At 37.4% G+C, this 19,172-nt stretch overlaps 1 protein-coding gene and 1 pseudogene across 1 annotated transcript; both read left to right on the top strand.

Annotated features, from left to right (window-relative positions):
• Window positions 1-5,213: 5,213 nt before the first annotated feature.
• Alg10 (ALG10 alpha-1,2-glucosyltransferase) lies at window positions 5,214-10,568 on the top strand. Its single transcript, XM_004663232.3, has 3 exons — window positions 5,214-5,450; window positions 6,424-6,621; window positions 8,341-10,568. The coding sequence occupies exons 1-3, from the start codon at window positions 5,280-5,282 to the stop codon at window positions 9,394-9,396; spliced, it is 1,425 nt and encodes a 474-aa protein (XP_004663289.1). The 5' UTR covers window positions 5,214-5,279; the 3' UTR covers window positions 9,397-10,568.
• Window positions 10,569-12,730: 2,162 nt separating this feature from the next.
• On the top strand, window positions 12,731-17,793 carry LOC101607669 (annotated as a pseudogene).
• The last annotated feature ends 1,379 nt before the right edge of the window (window positions 17,794-19,172 follow it).

Raw genomic sequence — 19,172 nt, 5'->3', positions numbered from 1 at the left:
AGGTCACAGATAACACCAAACACAGTGGTGGTGGGTGACTTTAACACCCCACTCACATCAATTGACAGGAATTCCTGGGAAAGAATAAACAGAGAGGCATCTGGACTAAATGAGGTCATAGAAGGAATGGACTTAACAGATATATACAGGACATTTCATCCAAAGGCTGCAGAATATACATTCTTTTCAGCAGCACATGGAACATTCTCTAAAATAGACCATATATTAGGACACAAAGCAAATCTTAACAAATTCAGGAAAATTGAAATAATTCCTTGCATTCTATCTGACCACAATGGAATTAAACTACAAATCAGTAGCAAGAAAGGCTATAGAGTATACACAAAATCATGGAAACTAAACAATACACTACTAAATGATGAATGGGTCAATGAAGAAATCAAAAAGGAAATCAAAAAATTTATACAGTCAAATGATAATGAGAACACAACATACCAAAATCTCTGGGACACAATGAAGGCAGTTCTAAGAGGTAAATTTATAGCCTTGAGTGCCTATATTAAGAAATTAGAAAGGTCGCAAGTAAACGACCTAATGCTTCGCCTTAAAGCCTTGGAAAAAGAAGAACAAGGCAAACCAAAAATCAGTAGATGGGAAGAAATAATAAAGATTAGGGCAGAAATTAATGAAATAGAAACAAAAAGAACAATCCAAAGAATTAATGAAACAAAGAGTTGGTTCTTTGAAAGGATAAACAAGATTGATAAACCCTTAGCAAATCTGACCAAAAGAAAGAGAGAAGAGACACAAATTAATAAAATCAGAGATGAACAAGGTAACATCACAACAGATTCCAGAGAAATTCAAAAAATCATAGGGACATACCATAAAACCATATACTCCACAAAGTATGAAAATCTGAAAGAAATGGATGATTTCCTTGATCTATATGACCTACCTAAATTAAATCAAAATGAGATTAATCACTTAAATAGACCTGTAACAAACATGAAGATCCAAACAGTAATCAATAATCTCCCAACTATAAAGGCCCAGGCCCGGACGAATTCACTGCTAAATTTTACCAGACTTTTAAGGAAGAGCTAACACCATTGCTTCTTAAGCTTTTCCAGGAAATAGGAAAAGAAGGAATTCTACCAAACTCCTTCTATGAGGCCAGCATCACCCTGATACCAAAACCAGGCAAAGATAGAACAAAAAAGGAAAATTACAGACCAATCTCCCTCATGAACATAGATGCAAAAATTCTCAACAAAATATTGGCAAACAGAATACAAGAATATAGCAAAAAGATCATTCACCCTGACCAAGTAGGCTTTATCCCAGAGATGCAGGGATGGTTCAACATATGCAAATCTATAAATGTAATACATTACAAAAACGGGTTGAAGGACAAAATTCACATGATCATCTCATTAGACGCAGAGAAAGCATTTGACAAAATCCAACATCCATTCATGATAAAAGTCCTACAGAGACTGGGAATAGAAGGAACATATCTCAATATAATAAAGGCTATTTATGATAAGCCTACAGCCAACATATTACTAAATGGGGAAAAACTGGAAGCTTTTCCACTAAAATCAGGAACAAGACAAGGGTGTCCACTGTCCCGACTTTTATTCAATATAGTTTTGGAAGTCTTAGCCATAGCAATAAGGCAAGAGACACACATAAAAGGGATACAAATTGGAAAGAAGGAGATCAAGTTATCATTATTTGCAGATGACATGATTCTATACATAAAGGACCCTAAAGACTCTACTAGCAAGCTGTTAGAGCTGATCAAAACCTACAGCAATGTAGCGGGATACAAAATAAATACACAGAAATCAGTAGCCTTCATATATGCTAACAACAAACACACAGAGGATGAAATCAGAAAATCACTCCCATTCACAATTGCATCAAAAAAAATAAAGTACCTTGGAATAAACCTAACCAAGGAAGTAAAGAATCTCTACAATGAGAACTTTAAAACACTCAAGCGATAAATTGCAGAAGACACTAGAAAGTGGAGAAACATCTCTTGTTCCTGGATTGGAAGAATCAATATTGTGAAAATGGCAATCTTACCTAAAGCAATCTACACATTTAATGCAATCCCTATCAAAATTCCAAAGGCTTTCTTTATGGAAATAGAAAAAACAATCCAAAAATTCATTTGGAATCACAAAAAACCTCGAATATCTAAAATAATACTGAGCAACAAAAAAGAGGCTGGTGGTATCACCATACCTGATTTTAACCTATACTACAGAGCCATAGTAACAAAAACAGCATGGTACTGGCACAAAAACAGACATGTAGATCAGTGGAAGCAAATAGAGGACCCAGATGTAAGCCCAAGTAGCTATAGCCACCTGATATTCGATAGAAATGCCAAAAATACTCATTGGAGAAGAGACAGCTTCTTCAGCAAATTGTGTTTTGAAAACTGGATATATATCTGCAGAAGGATGAAAATAGATTCTTCTCTCTCTCCATGCACAAGAATTAAGTCCAAATGGATTAAAGACCTTAACATCAGACCGGAAACTCTGAAACTGCTAGAGGAAAAAGTAGGGGAAACCCTTCAACATATTGGTCTTGGCAAAGACTTTCTGAATACAACCCCAATTGCTCAGGCAATAAAATCACAGATTAACCACTGGGCCCTAATGAAATTACAAAGATTTTGCACCGCAAAGGACACTGTGAAAAAAGCAAAGAGGCAACCTACAGAATGGGAAAAAATCTTCGCCAGCTATATATCTGATAGAGGATTAATATCTAGGATATACAAAGACCTCAAAAAGTTAAATAATAAGGAATCAAACAAGCCAATCAAAAAATGGGCTATGGATCTAAATAGAGAGTTCTCAAAAGAAGAAATACGAATGGCATATAAGCATCTAAAAAAATGTTCTACATCACTAGTCATCAGGGAAATGCAGATTAAAACTACATTGAGATTCCACCTCACTCCTGTCAGATTGGCCACCATCATGAAAACAAATGATCATAAATGTTGGCAGGGATGTAGAAAAAAAGGAACCCTTCTACACTGCTGGTGGGAATGCAATCTGGTCCAGCCATTGTGGAAACCAGTGTGGAGGTTCCTAAAACAGCTAAAGATTGATCTACCATATGACCCAGCAATAGCACTCCTAGGCATATATCCTAAGGACTCATCTCATTTCCTTAGAAGTACGTGCTCAACCATGTTTATTGCTGCTCAATTTATAATAGCTGGGAAATGGAACCAACCTAGATGTCCCTCAACTGATGAGTGGATAATGAAGATGTGGCACATTTATACAATGGAGTTCTACTCAGCGGTAAAGAAAAATGAAGTTATGAAATTTGCAGAAAAATGGATGGACCTGGAAAGTATTATACTAAGTCAGGTAACCCAGACCCAGAAAGCCAAGCGCCACATGTTCTCTCTCATGTGGATCCTAGCTACAGATGACTGGGCTCTGCGTGAGAATGAAAATACTTAGTAGCAGAGGCCAGTAAGTTAAAAAGGAGACATAAAGGGTAGAGAAAGGAAGAGGGGAGGACACTTAATAGGTTGATATTGTATATATGTAATTACAATGATTGTAATGGGGAGGTAATATGATGGAGAATGGAATTTCAAATGGGAAAGTGTGGGGGTGGGGAGGGAGGGAATTAACATGGGATATATTTTATAATCATGGAAAATGTTAATAAAAATTAAAAAAAAAAATAAATAAAAGCCCCAAAGATGCAGGGAAAACATGCTTAGGATTCCAGCAGGCACCAAAAGAAGACAATGAAAGGCAAAAATAAAGAAAAAGTTATACTTTTTTATTGACAGGCTCCTGATATGGGGTCTGTAGTGAGTTTAGGAAAGTCCCTGAATTCATGTTTGTATTCAAAGAATTTGGCAAACCACACTAAGAATAATTATTAATTATATTTATTTAGGGAAGTATAAAGCCAAGGAAAGAAAAACTGCTCCCCCCACGTGATTGAAAGAAACATGAAAGAGATTTAGAGAGCAAAGAAGAAAAAGTACAGAAAGCTCCTGCCACGTGGAGGGCATGAGGGGGTATAGAGGGGCTAAGGGGGTTCTCCTAGACTTACCAAAACCTGGAGGTTCAAGAGTGATGAAAGTTCCTCCAGGAGAGCTTGCCCTCAGACAGAATTTCACACTGTAGACCAGGTAGGGTTGGAATTCACACGTTCATGACTCAACCTCGCAACTGAAGGAACTACAAGTGTGAGTCATTATGCTGCATCGCAGTTACAATCAAATTTACGGGCACAGAGAATTCTTCCTCACTTAAAATATACCAAATTCTGAAACTTAGTTTCCATAGCTTCCGCAGCAATCCTGTTATCAGAATGTTCTCTGAATGCTAACTTAACCAATTCCTCAGCGAGAGTAAGTTTGAAAGCGGTTTACTTTAATCTAAAAGGCTCTCCAGGGCTGGAGAGATGGCTTAGCGGTTAAGCGCTTGCCTGTGAAGCCTAAGGACCCCGGTTCGAGGCTCAGTTCCCCAGGTCCCACGTAAGCTAGATGCATGCGTCTGGAGTTCGTTTGCAGAGGCTGGAAGCCCTGGCACGCCCATTCTCTCTCCCTCTATCTGTCTTTCTCTCTGTGTCTGTCGCTCTCAAATAAATAAATAATAAAATATTTTTAAAAATAAAAATAAAAAAAATAAAAGGCTCTCCAAGTGGCCAAGTTCATTTGATAATAGGCCATAAAGGAGATCTGGTTTTAATCTCACAGTTCTAGTATGAGAGTGTCGGTCTTCATCCCAATAAACCAACGCTCCCCTTTCTGCCCAGCAAAACTGAGAGAATGCAATGAGTTGGAAGAAAAGGTTTTTTGCAATTGAGATTACAAAAGGGAGAACACTGGGGCTGGAAAGGGTAATGCAAATCTTTTAGTTTATGGTTTTTAAACGTGGGTCAACCCCGCCACCTTCTGGTAAGAGATGGAACCGAGCCGCAAAGCCGACGTCCTAAAGATCAATTTACTTTCTCTTTAAAGCTACCAGATGTGCAGCTCCTGGGCAAACGCATCCAAACACCCGCCCTTTCCGTAGATTCTGACCACTCTGGGCACCCCGAGCGATGTGATTGACAGGCAGCTCTTCACTCCGGAAACAGTGACGAGCCTTCCGGCGCGCGCGCTCCCAGCATCCTTTGCGCCGGGGCCGTGGCGCATCGCCGCGGGCGGTCTCGGTTTGCGCGCCGGTTTTGATCCGGAGTCCAGCGCTTGGCTTTCGCGGCCCCGCGGCTTCCAGGCGCGGGCGGGTGGGCCCGGCGGCGGGGACGGTATGGCGCAGCTGGAGGGCTACTATTTCTCAGCCGCCTTGAGCTGCACGTTTTTAGTGTCTTGCCTGCTTTTCTCCGCCTTCAGCCGGGCGCTGCGAGAGCCCTACATGGACGAGATCTTCCACCTGCCTCAGGCGCAGCGCTACTGCGAGGGCCACTTCTCCCTGTCGCAGGTGGGGTCCCCAGCCTCGGGGCAGCGCCCCAACACTCACTGCTCCCCGCCTTTATCTTTAACGTTGCCTCTTCTACTCTTCCAGACGCGAAACGTGAAACAAAAGTGACAATTTTGCCCCTGAGATCTATCAAATATTTCTTTAGTGGATGAGTAAATAGCAGGTCTGTCTCCTAGGAAGTAATATAATTGGTTGACCTACCTCTTGACAACTGGTCAGTTTTTGTTCCTAGTCCCAGGACTGGAACAGTGATGTACTTCTTTGCAAATGCAGAGAAAACACTTAAGCGTGCAATCACACAATATTGTGGAAGTGGGATGTTTGAGCCACCCGAAGGTGACAATTTATACTAGTTTCATCTCTGGGTAATTTTAGGAATTTTCTTTTATCTGGATAAATTGGCAGCCAGTTCGTTTCCATTATTTTTGAATATATGTTAGACTACACAAGTACATAGCTGTCGTTCAGGAATACCTAATTCCCCTTCTGGTGACTCATTATGGGCCAGAATACTGGTTAGAAATCTGAAGTTTGTTAGAGAAAGAATTGCTTTTAATTTTTGTGCTGTTATTTGGAAATTTTAAGGATCAGGCCACTCACCTGATAGAAGATTGAACAGTTAGCATAATTCCTGCATTACTGGGTATTCTGTCATGAATTTTGAACCCATCAGAGTTCCAACTGTTTGCATGTTTTGTAGAATTGGAGCCTGTGCAATTTAGTCACAAAATACAGGTTTTTCTAAAGAGCAGAAATAAAAACAAATTTTAACTTACTGCCCTATGGTTGGTTATTGATATCTTAACACCTACAGGCAGGAGAGGGTGGGGAGACATCTAACATGCCAGATTTATCTGTCATAGAATACACTCTTAAAATTCTTCATTATTGTTACAGATGAAACTTGAGTTTGACATAATGGTGTTCATGTCATCTCTTGCTTCTGCTTCATTGTTGGTCTTTCATTTTTAAGTGGGATCCTATGATTACTACCTTACCTGGCTTGTACCTGGTGTCAGTTGGAGTGATTAAACCTGCCAGCTGGATCCTCGGATGGTCTGAACATGTCGTCTGCTCCATTGGAATGCTCAGATTTGTTAATCTCCTCTTCAGTGTTGGCAACTTCTATTTACTATATTTGCTTTTCAGAAAAATGCAACCCAGAAACAAGGTATTTTTCCAAATACTTATTACAATGTATAGGTCTACAACTATGAAATTGAAGAATTGAGTTTATTGAAAAATACCAAACACTTGGCATGTGTGTATATTTTTGTAATGATAAATGCAAGCCTTCCACTTCAGAAGAAATTTATATTTAAACATTAGAGGAACTGCTGGAGATTTAAAAGATACTGTAGTGAGCCAGACGTGGTGGTGCACGCCTTTAGTCCCAGCACTCAGGAGGATCGCTGTGAGTTTGAGGCCATCCTGAGACTACATAGTGAATTCCAGGTCAGCCTGGGATATAGTGAGACCCCACCTCGAAAAAAAAACAAAACAAAAGTGGATATTTGGTAGTGAATCAAACCAGTTTAATAATTCCATGAGTTGGGCAGTAGGACCACAGACACGAGAAGCAATCTTTCCTCCCATTCCCTCAAAAAAAAAAAAAAAACACCTTAGATCTTCTTAGGACAAACAAATTTTATCTGAGGAGTTCTGATGTAATCTAATGATGCAGATCCTAAGGGTGGATTCCCTGCATTTGAATTCTGTTCCTGCCAGTACTTGTGTCACCTTGTGACTTTATGTCTTCACCTGTTAAATAGGGATAATAATAGACTACCTCACTGAATTGTTAGAAATAAGGTGAGTTAGTAAGTGGGGGGTGGTTTAGACTAGTGCCTACTGTAAGGCTTCAGTAAATGTTAGCCACAGTAGTGACTTTTAGTGAAAAGACATTGCAGTTATGATATGGAAGTTACCATACGATGTTAGAAAGTTGCAGAGAAAATTCTTGCAGCCTGACTGGAAAGAAGGGGAATGGTGGCTTTCACCAAAGAAACAATGGTATCCATGTTGAATCTTGATGAGTGGAGAAGGTTGAAGGATGGGGAATTAATCTTGACAGAAGAAATATCACAAGCAAAGAAAGTTTCTCCTTGGAATCACAAGATTATAAATTAGAGTGATGTAAATTTGGAAGAGAGTTAAAGTTAAGAATATCCTTAATGTGTCTTGAGAGAAAGTGGCAGACACATGCATCTGGCTTTATTTATGTGGATTCCAGAGATTCGAACCTGGGCCGTCAGGCTTTGCAAGCACCTTTAACCACTGAGCCATCTCTCCAGCCCCAAGAACTTAATTTTATTTTAACAACTCAATTTTAATCAATAGAATAACATGCTCTTATTTTTGTGACTAAAGATTAAGTGAGAGAAACACTTCAAGGAGATTAAAAACACACTTAGATTCTGAAATTGTCAGAAAAGCCAAAAGATATATTAGACTAGACTTGTGTTGTCAAGGAAATCCCTGTAATTTAACGATGGAAAGAAGTAATTGGGGAAAGTAATAAAGATCCACCATTGTCTTAATTGAAGGTGCTAAGACCTAAGTTCAGGGGTGTGGAGCTGCCTGCATCTATACTGTATTCTGTTCATCTCTGTATTCCTCATGCCATTTAGTCCAGAGTCTTGTACCTAAGAATTTCTTTACTGTTTGTTAAGAGATTGAAGACTTGAGCTATAGGAGTTTTAGTGACTTCCAAACTGATTAGTACAACTGGAAAGTACTTAGAAGCACAAGGCCAGAAATAAGATTTAATATTGAACAGTTTCCTCTAAGACTGGAGTGGGCTTTTAAATCAGTCTTCATTTATTCATAACTAGCATATTTATTTTGTCCAGAAATTAATTTTAGCTGTTTTTTTTTTTTCCTCTTTAAGGCTGCCTCGAGTATTCAGAGAATTTTGTCAACATTAACACTAGCAGTATTTCCGACACTCTATTTTTTTAACTTCCTTTATTATACTGAAGCAGGATCCGTGTTCTTTACTCTTTTTGCCTATTTGATGTGTCTTTATGGAAACCATAAAACGTCAGCCTTGCTTGGATTCTGTGGCTTCATGTTTCGTCAGACAAATATCATCTGGGCTGCCTTCTGTGCAGGGCACATCATCGCACAGAGGTTAGCTGAAGCTTGGAAAACGGAGCTGCAGAAGAAGAAGGAAGAAAGGCTTCTCCCTGTTAAAGGACCATTTTTAGAATTCAGAAAAGTTCTTCATTTCCTCTTGCTGTATTGCATGTCCTTTAAGAATCTGAGCATGCTTTTCTTTTTGACTTGGCCCTACATTCTTCTGCTGTTTGGATTTTGTGCTTTTGTAGTTATTAATGGTGGAATTGTTGTTGGTGACCGGAGTAGTCATGAAGCCTGTCTTCATTTTCCTCAATTATTCTACTTTTTCTCATTCACTGTCTTTTTTTCCTTCCCTCACTTACTATCGCCTACCAAAATTAAGGCTTTTCTTTGCTTAGTTTGGAAACGTAGAGTTCAATTTTCTATGATTACTTTAGTCTTAATATTTTTGGTTTGGAAATTTACTTATGTTCATAAGTACTTACTAGCAGACAATAGACATTACACATTCTATGTGTGGAAAAGAGTTTTTCAAAGATATGAGATTGTGAAATATTTGTTAGTTCCAGCCTACATATTTTCTGGTTGGACTATAGCTGACTCTTTGAAATCAAAATCAATTTTTTGGAATTTAGTGTTTTTCATATGCTTGGTTGCATCTACAGTTCCTCAGAAACTACTAGAATTCCGTTATTTCATTTTACCTTATGTTATTTACAGGCTTAACATACCTCTGCCACCCATATCCAGACTTGTTTGTGAACTCGGTTGCTATACATTTGTTAATATTCTAACTTTTTATATCTTTCTGAACAAGACTTTTCAGTGGCCAAATAGTCAGGACATTCAAAGATTTATGTGGTAGTGTCAAGCTGTTTCCATAATGAGTAACTGAATAAGTAAGAATTATGGGATTTGTTTTAGGCAAATCCAAGAGAGTTAAATGTAATGAACTGAGAAAGTTTAGGACCTGCCTCAGAATCCTGAATAATGAGGAAATAAAATCTGGCGCACAGTTATCTCATGCTATCTCTGATAGTGCTAGCTACTTAGAAACCTTGGAATTTTTTTTATATTTGCAACTTCAGAGAGCTGAGTATGCATCTTAGCACTGGACTGATTCCTCTAGAAAAGAAAAGTATTGAGAGCATATTTACAAGTGATCCAGCAGAATTTCTAATTGGATAGTTGCTGGATGTTTTAGTAAATATAATTTCAATTTTGAATTAGAACAGATTGACAGAGTGAATTACAAACCATGGGTTCAAAAAATATTTATCTAGGAATCAGGTTGTTTTTGTTTATTATATGAATGGTAAAGCTGTTTCAACTAATTCCTAAGATAAATTATATAAAGGCCAAAGATAAATTGTGTTGATTATAATATCTTTTAGAAACTTTTCTTTCGGAAATAAATTGCTATACTAATTATTTAGCAATGCTGAACTAACATTACTTCAAATTTGATGGCATAAAAAAATGCTTGCAACTTACAGAGAATAGAATCTGAAATTGAATTCTTGCAGAATTGGTTCATTCCAAAGACTGAGAGAATAGCATTCTCATATTACTCCTCTTTTCTAGTGGCTCTCTAGGTTCCTTATTTTTGTACACATCACTTCGGTCTGCCTCTGCCTTCACAGGGCCTTCTATACTGACTCCACACAACAGGACAGTACTGTTAGATTTAGGACCCACTCTAATTCAGGAACGCTTAACCTGGAGACTCTTAATTATATCTACAAAAATTCCTTCTCCAAGTAAGGTCACATTCATAAGGGTCTGGATAGACATCATTTTGTGGGACATAAAAACAATGACTTCTGAGGTGATAAATGTAAATAAAATTGGCATTTGACTCTGTTGCCAAAAAAAAAAAGAAGAAGAAAAGGTGAGAAAGTACTTGATCTGAGTTGTCAGGTTTTTAGGTTTTGGTTCTGTGTTCATTATTTTCAGTGTATTCATTATTTTTACCATTCCATTTTATTTATTTTCATCATGTTAACTTTGATATGTAAATTAAAATTTTAAATAGAACTCTTTAACCTGATTCTACCTTTCTGCATATTCTGCATTTACAAATACAAAACTATACACAAAATTCCAAGTGCACTCAATTAATATGTTAAGATGATTCCTTTTTTTCAGTTCCTAGGAAGTAGATGGATTTGAGCATAGCAGGAATTGAAGAGCAATTTTTTTTTTTTTAGTTAAATGAGAAAACAAATTACACTTTCATCATAACTTTATTGTATTAGAGAAGTAAATCCAGTAAGTCAGAATTGGTGCAGGGGTGTAGGGAGAACCATGCAATTTAGGAAACATTTGTCTAATGCTATATTAATGCAAGGCTTTTATATTTAGGTAAACCTCTGAAAAGAAAATGTTTTCCACTCTAACTTCATCGGGCACTTCACTCCCTGTAGTTGGAGAAGATTGCTTTTCAGAAATTCCTGTGGCAATTCACTTTTGTTTTTATATTTTATTTTTATTTATTTATTTGACAGGGAAAGAGGGAGAGAATGGGCACACCAAGGCCTCCAGCTACTGCAGACAAACTCCACCCCCTTGTGTGCCCCCTTGTGCTAATGTGGATCCTGGAGAATCGAACCTGTGTCCTTTGGCTTTGCAGGCAAACACTTTAACTGCTAAGCCATCCCTCTAGCCCACAGTTCACTTTTAAGTGTTCAGTCACATCTGTCTTAGAGGCTCTTAAATCTACAATGAGAGAAACAGGTTAATCTACCCGATTTTCCATATATAAAGTATATGACATATAGAACCTGCCATTTTTAGAAAGGAATACTATGAATTAAAAGGTTGTGGCACTAGAGAGATGGCTCAGCAGTTAAAAGTTCTTGTTTGCAAAGCCTGCCATCCTGCGTTCAGTTTCCCAGCACCCACACAAATCCAGACTACAAAAAGTAGCAGATGTGTCAGGAAGCTCTGGTGTATCCATACACACATATGCAATTTTAAAAAGGTGCTGTTTTAGCCGGGCGTGGTGGCGCACGCCTTTAATCCCAGCACTTGGGAGGCAGAGGTAGGAGGATCACTGTGAGTTTGAGGCGACATAGTGAATTCCAGGTCAGCCTGAGCTAGAGTAAAACTCTACCTCAAAAAAAAAAAAAAAAAGTGCTTTGTTTCACTTTGATTTTACAATGGAAGCTTGTTAGTGGTTATGAGTTAAAGGTAGATGTTTGGTTAAATTTTCTTGGACAGTTAGAAGATAGTTTTTGTGGTGAATTTTCCAAGCTATGTAACTGGTTAAATGAGTATGTCAGAAAAAGCTCAGTAAAGCAGGTCATTTGTCTTTCATGACACTACTAAACTCATCCTTGTGAAATTATTTCACTTAAAAAGATTATGTGTTCACAAACATTTTAAGTTATATTTATGTTTTAAACTTTTCAAGAATTATCAAGTAAATATTCTTTATTAGAATTTTTAAAAATGGTTAATTATGAATGGGGTCATTTTAAAGAGTATCACAAAAAGAGTCAGCTTAAGCTATTTCAGGCTCAATAAATACTTTTAGCCAGTTACACCTTGTGTAAAAATCTGCATATGTAGAATATTCTGATAGCATGAGTCAGGTTTTAGTGTACTTTCACATTTATGCTTTCTCTTCATGGGTATTAGGAGACCTTTTATAACTGTATCTGACAGTATTTAAAGAATTTAGAAATAGTGTTCTATGCTTGAAATAGGGTAAATTATCTTGGCAAAAGGAACTATTTTCATTCTCTAGCCTTGTTCTCAAGTCATTTCTGGAATATGCTTATGCTGTCATAAAGTATCTCCTATAAAACAGTGTAATTTGTTTCTAATAAATAGCTTAATATATAATATATTTCTTGTTTGAACTTACTGCTTGTTATTATTCAAAAGTATCTAAAGAGAGAGGAGAAGGGATCCACAATTTCGTTTTGTAACAACAAAGTAATGCACTAATATTTTAGCCACATTGTACAAACATATTAGGGGCTGAGGTGATAGCTAAATCAGTTAAGTGCTTGCCCTGTAATATGTGGACCTGAGCTTAATCCCAGAACCCCGTGTAAAATAGCAAAGCATAGTAGTGCTCACGACTATGGTAATCCCAACAGTGAGGGGCAGAGAGGCAGATCCCTGAGGCTTAGTGGCCAGCCAGTCTAGTGTAATTGGTAAACTCCAGGCAATGAGAGACCCTGTCCAAAATGGTGAATAATGTGCTGGAAGAACTAAGGTTGTGCTCTGGTCTCTATACTGTGTGCCCACATGTACATGCACCACTTTATATACATATGCCTGCACACATGAACACGTATACATGTATACCACACACATGAAAGAATAGAAATTCAGGGCTGGAGGGATGGCTTAGTGATTAAGGCGCTTGCCTGCAAAGCCAAAGGACCCAGGTTTGATTCCCCAGGACCCACATTAGCCAGATGCACAAGGTGGCCCATGCATCTGTAGTTCATTTGCAGTGGGTGGAGGCCCTGTCGCACCCATTTTCTTCCCCCCTCTACTGTCAAATAATTTTTTAAAAAATAGAAATTCAGATAAATCATGTTGATGATGAGGACAAAAGAGGATGAGTAATCATAATCGTAGTCTTTTGAAGGGAGTGTGCCAACTGAGTACAGATGCTGTCTCATTTGATCCTGTTTACTTGCCTCTATGTAATTGTTGACTTCTCTGGCTACCAGAGAAGCTGAAGGCCATAGTATCTGTTGACTTTCTTAAGTCCACTTTGTCTAACTGAACGTTCATTGGTTTGATGAGTGTCTGACTATGCTGCCCTACCTCATGATAAAAGTTCAAGAGAAAGAGTGTGGGGAAAGGTATAATCTGTTTTAACTCTTGACTAGCCAGACCCATAATAGCACATTACTTCTTATGTTAAATGTAGTCATTTCTAAAAATACCAGAAGCTCTTTATTTTTTTTATTTTAGAGGAGAGAGAGAGAATTGGTGCACCAAAGTACTGCATGGACAAAATGAGGAATACTTGTTTGTGGGGTGTTTTACCAGGAAAAACACAGATTTGGTAGTACAATAAGGTCTCATAGTTTTGAAGAATAATTCTATAGCACAATAAGGTCTCACAGTTTTGAAAAATAATTATTTTGAAAGGATTAGTCATTCCATATTTCTTTAAATGTAAATAAGGGCCAAAAAATATATTTCAACTTGTGAAAAACATACATTTTCTAATTACTTGATAGCAGCAAGGAAATATAGCTTCCCAAAACTAGATTTTCTGTTGTTCGTTGGATACAAAATTTCATGAGAGAAGATTTAATAGATTGAAAGAAAATAAATATGGTATACCATCTTTTTACAATGTCTTACCACCCTATATTTTAATTTCATGTTTGTTGCAGCTAATAGTCTTTAAGTTTCTGGATAAAATAAGATTTTTGTTTATTTATTTGTATGTGTGCATGTGTGCACACACACATATCAGGGCCTCCCTCCACTGCAAAGTAATACCAAATGTTTTTGCCACTTTATGTGTCCCACTTGCATAAGTGGGTGGGGAACTGAACCCAGGCCAGCAGGTTTTGCAGGCAGATACCATTAACCATTGAGCCATCTTCCTAGCCCTTAAACAGGATTTTTTTAAAAAAAAAAAACTCTTGTTAGAAACTGTTTTAGCACCGGGCGTGGTGGCACACACCTTTAATCCCAGCACTCAGGAGGCAGAGGTAGGAGGATCGCCAAGAGTTTGAGGCCACCCTAAGACTACATAGTGAATTCCAGGTCAGCCTGGGCTAGAGTGAAACCCTACCTTGAAAAACCAAAAAAGAAAAAACTGTTTTAGCGACAAATTTAAGGTACACAACTTAGCCAAAGGTATTAGATTTTGATACACTGGCAATATGTATTTTACATATGCTTTAATCCTCCTTTTGTCAGTAGACAGAACCTGCTTCAATTGAAAAGGATTTCCCCTAGTGATAAATAGGATAAGCACTGTCTTAAAAAAGAAATTTAAAGCAATTGTTCACTAGGTAGTAAGAATTGCTATATTTTCATGTGTTCTTGTAATTTAGCTGTTAAATTAGCCTGAATTAAGCTTGTATAGTTTTGTATTCTTTTGAAACACAAATATTTATGGCTACTCATGCCTGTTTATTATACTGTTGCTAAAAATGTTTCCTGTGTTGTATAAAGGTAAACATAACATTGACTTGTTTTGCAATTTAGATTATGTAACCTAGTGTATCATAACTATGATATGATGCTGTGTACTTAAAGAGACATTTAATATCATTTTCCACAAACAAGTGGTGATTATGATGAATTTGAAAACTTGAATAGCATTGAACAGTTTTCACTGTCTTAATAACTTTATCTCTCCTAAATTCTTTTATGTTAGCAACACTCCATTCATGAAGAAACTTAGCAGAGAGATTACTTTCCCAAGATTACAACATAACTGGTTGCACTAGGGATTTTGACTAAGCAGCCAGAATCTGTGTTCTTTGCAACCTTTGATTTGGGGTCACAGGTGCACTAAGACACCTTAAATTTGTGGCATTTTTGGAAAAAGAGATAATGCAGAATTTGATTATACTTCCTACTTTTCTGGATCAGAAAATGAGGCACACACTAATTGTGGCATTTTCCAATAGTTTCAATAGTTTTCCATTTGCCAGTGTATCTTCCACTCTTTTTTATCACAGTACCTAGGTTTAATGTATATTACATGCATATTATGTGCACACATACACATACAAGACACACCACAGATCAGGGCTAAAGTGTTCAGCCCTGCTAATTTACAAGGAACCTAAGATCTTTGTTAACAAATAGAAGGGCAGAGTTTGAAATTTAATTTAAAAAAAAATGACTCCTATTTGTAAATAAAGTGTTAAACATGACAATTTGTATGTTTCTTAATTGTGTCTGGAAGAACTTGAACTTTATTGTAAAAATATATGAATGTGTTTCAGATGCTTTTTAAAAACACTTGGTTTCATAGATTTAAAATGGGCATATTTGTATTCCAAAATTATATTGTGATTTCATGTACTTAATTTTTCAGAGTAAACCTGTAAGAATAAAAGATTGTATTTCTTTTTCAAGTTTGTTCATTTTTTTTACTTTATTGGTAAGTAAATTCACATTTTATTTTATAATTCTTTTTGTCTACTGAACACAGTCTTTTAGTCTAAACTAAAAGACTAACAGTTTTTTCTACTCTACCACTTGCCATTTCTTCTTGTTTACCATTCACCCAATTTCATTATCTTCGTCTATAATAATAGAATTGAGTATAGTAGTATATAATATATAATGTAGGTTTATAGTAATTGGATGGAGTGTAATAGTATATAATAATAGGATTGAGCATATTTACCTGTGAGAGTGCCCATCACTAGCCTGGGTGTCTCTAATTTACTTATACTTTCACAGTAATAGAGGACAGTTAAGTTATTGACCATCCACCTTGGGAAGGGGCTTAGGTTTCTTGGTTAGTCTTTATCTATAGAAAGCCCAACGTATTACCAACACCTATAACTTGGAACATCTTTGGCCTTTGTGAAGCAAAGGGAACTTTGCTTCTCATTGGGCATGGAGTTTCCCCTTATGCATCTACGTGGACAGCCAATGACTTACATAGTAGGATCTCTCCTCCATGACTTCCCTCTTTTCTGGCAGTTTAAATTCTTAGCCTCTCTGAAAAGTAACTATGAGATGTGCTTATATAAATGAGTCTACCCAGTGAATATCGTGTGTGTATGTGTGTGTTTTCAAATATATTTCTCTTTAAATAACTAAACTATGGAGATAGTTAATTTGAGAAAGGTTCATCTGCTATTAGCTACCTAAGATCCTTGTCTTGATTATAATTGGTGTGTAGTGTGAATAGATTAGGAAGTTAGAGGTTGTTACTTTGAAGATAGTTTAGGTAGAAACTTTCTGAAATAGGATTGCTAGTATGTTCCCCTAATATAATGTATCCACCCACCTGAAGTTACATTGTTTAAGAAAGTATTAATTTAGACATACTCTCCTGTTGCTATTGTCCACCTGATGTTGGCCAGGGGGTGATATCTACCCTCTGCTCATGCCATCATTTTCCCCTGCCATCATGGAGCTTCCCCCTCCAGCCTGTGTGGATTTGCTAGAGAAACTGGACCAACATGTATAATCCCTACTATGATTAAAAGAGCTGGCATGCCTAAGCCAGTCAAAGTTGTCCAATGTAATATCAATACAGAAGAATTATATTTGTACCTAAAGGAATTCACCCACATACTGTATTTCAGTTGGTGAATCTCAGAGACTGCTGAGTGAGTCAATATTATGTCCTTCCCACTTCAGAGAGACACTCACTTGTGTTCTTTTCAAATATTTTGAGGTCCCATCTGTCTTACTTGCTCCAAGTCATCTAGTGGCCCTTCTGACATTTGGGATTAACTCTGCCATGGTCTTGGATTGTGGATACAGGGAAAGCTCGGTGTTACCTATCTATGAAGGAATCCCAGTCCTGAATTGCTGGGGAGCACTCCCCCTGGGAGGAAAAGCTCTTCACAAGGAGTTGAAAATTCAACTGTTGGAGGAGTGTACTGTTGACACCAGTGCTGCCAAAGAACAGAGCCTTCACTCAGTGATGGGCTCAGTTCCCAATGATGTCTTAGAGGATATAAAAGTATGTACTTGTTTTGTAAGTGATCTGAAGCATGGACTAAAAATCCAAGCCACAAAATCTAATATCGATGGCAATAATGAGTGCCCACTCCACACCCAAATGTTGACTGTACATTAAATGGAAGGATTTTACATGTCCTTGGGTCAGAAATTCAGTAGTGGAAATTCTTTTAGAACAAGATAATGAAGAGAAATCAGTTGCCACCTTAACACTGGATTCACTTCTGCAGTGCCCAATAGACACCAGGAAGCAGCTATCAAAGAATTTGGTCATCATAGGTGGCACATCTAGGTTGCCAGGATTTCTTCTCCATAAATTACTTGCAGAAATAAGGTATTTGGTATAAAAACCAAAATATAAAACAACACTTGGCACCAAGACTTTATGAATTCATACTCCACCTGCAAAGTCCAATTGTGTGGCCTAGCTGGAAGGGGCTATTTTTGGAGTATTGCAAGATATACTTGGGAGCCATTCAGTTTCAAAGGAATATTACAATCAGGCCATATACCTGATGGGTATTGTCTCAACAACCCTCCTTTGGAAATGATGTTTGATGTTGGGAAAGCTCAGCCACCCATTATGAAAAAAGCATTTGCCATTGGGAAATAAAAGTTTGATTAAAATCCAACCTTGTTTCATTTCAAATATTGAATCAATTAGAAGTAACTTGTCAGAATTATGTGGGATACTTTATTATATATAATAAGCTGTAGATAACTTTGGGGCAACAAGGCATTTCTGTATTTACTCTGCATTAATGTTAATATATGACTGCCCCTGTGTAGTACTGTAAAATAGCTGATGTTCATGAGATATGCTGCATTTATATCAATAAAATACATTAAGCAATATTCAAAACAATATCAATGCAAAAGTTCTCATTCTAGCCAATAGCCTCACCTTTACTTGGACCTAATAAAAAGTATATTACTACTGAGGAGGAAGATAAGAGCTAAGGTACTTACATAGAACTGGAGGTCATTTGGAACATACCAGGGAATGTTTATTTGGGAAATTTATCTTGTAGTAATACTTGTAGAGATTCATAGAATGCCATGGAAAGCATTTCATACTTAAAGTGTTAACAGCAATTGCATAGTAATACTATACACTTGAGCAGTTGTGACAGTGGCCATCATTTATGAGACATTTGCTGTGTGCCAGGCACTAGACACTCTGTGTGTTCGACACATTAATTTCCGCTGTATAAGTACCCCATGAGACAAATACTACCGTGATCCCTGTTTTAACAGTGACTTGCAAACTTGGAAAATACAACTTCAGAAAATGTCCTCTTAACTGAGGTGCTCAACAGAGTACAGCTAAACAGGCATGATCTGATGTCCTATACTTGAAAGCACTTGAAGTTTTCAAAGATCAGTGCTCTGCTACATGAAATGAGCAAGAAGAGCACAGATTACATAGAGATTCTGTGATAAGTGAACTATGGAGCTAAATGGCTGCAATTTGAGAGCACAGCCAGGTGTCAATGAAAACAATATGAACGGAATGGCTCTGTGAGCCTTCCCCATAGACCTCTTCTTAAATCCTGTTGCAGGTGGGGCTGGATCTAGAGAGAAGGGCACTCTTAGGACTGTCAACTGCGTAGATGTTTTCTGACTTCACTTATCCTGAAATGTTTTGAAGCCAAGAGGAGAGATGATTGCTCAGGAGAAATAGTTCATAAGAGAAAGAAGGTAGGCCGGGCATGGTGGTGCATGCCTTTAATCCCAGTACTCAGGAGGCAGAGGTAGGAGGATCATTGTGAGTTCGAGGCTACCCTGAGAATACATAGGGAATTTCAGGTCATCCTGAGCTAGAGTGAGACCCTACCTTGAAAAATCAAAAAAAAAAAAAAAAGAAAATTTTAAAAGAGAAAGAAGGTATATCAGACTTCGTATATAACTTGTATAGTTTCTTTTACAACCTATCAATCTATAGAAACTTGATGAGATTATTAAATTCTGATGAACACATATAACCTGACT

This window comes from Jaculus jaculus, chromosome 5 (genome assembly GCF_020740685.1).
Source record: "Jaculus jaculus isolate mJacJac1 chromosome 5, mJacJac1.mat.Y.cur, whole genome shotgun sequence".
Lineage (NCBI taxonomy): Eukaryota > Metazoa > Chordata > Mammalia > Rodentia > Dipodidae > Jaculus > Jaculus jaculus.
Note: the sequence above shows the minus strand (reverse complement) of the source record. Positions and strands in the feature narration are given on the sequence as shown.

Bases quoted from the DNA above. Each gene is read 5' to 3' on its own strand.
- Alg10 (XM_004663232.3), top strand. From the start codon at position 5,280: ATGGCGCAGCTGGAGGGCTACTATTTCTCAGCCGCCTTGAGCTGCACG. The intron at 5,451-6,423 runs GTGGGGTCCCCA...TTCATTTTTAAG, and splicing joins GCCACTTCTCCCTGTCGCAG to TGGGATCCTATGATTACTAC. The intron at 6,622-8,340 runs GTATTTTTCCAA...TTCCTCTTTAAG, and splicing joins AAATGCAACCCAGAAACAAG to GCTGCCTCGAGTATTCAGAG.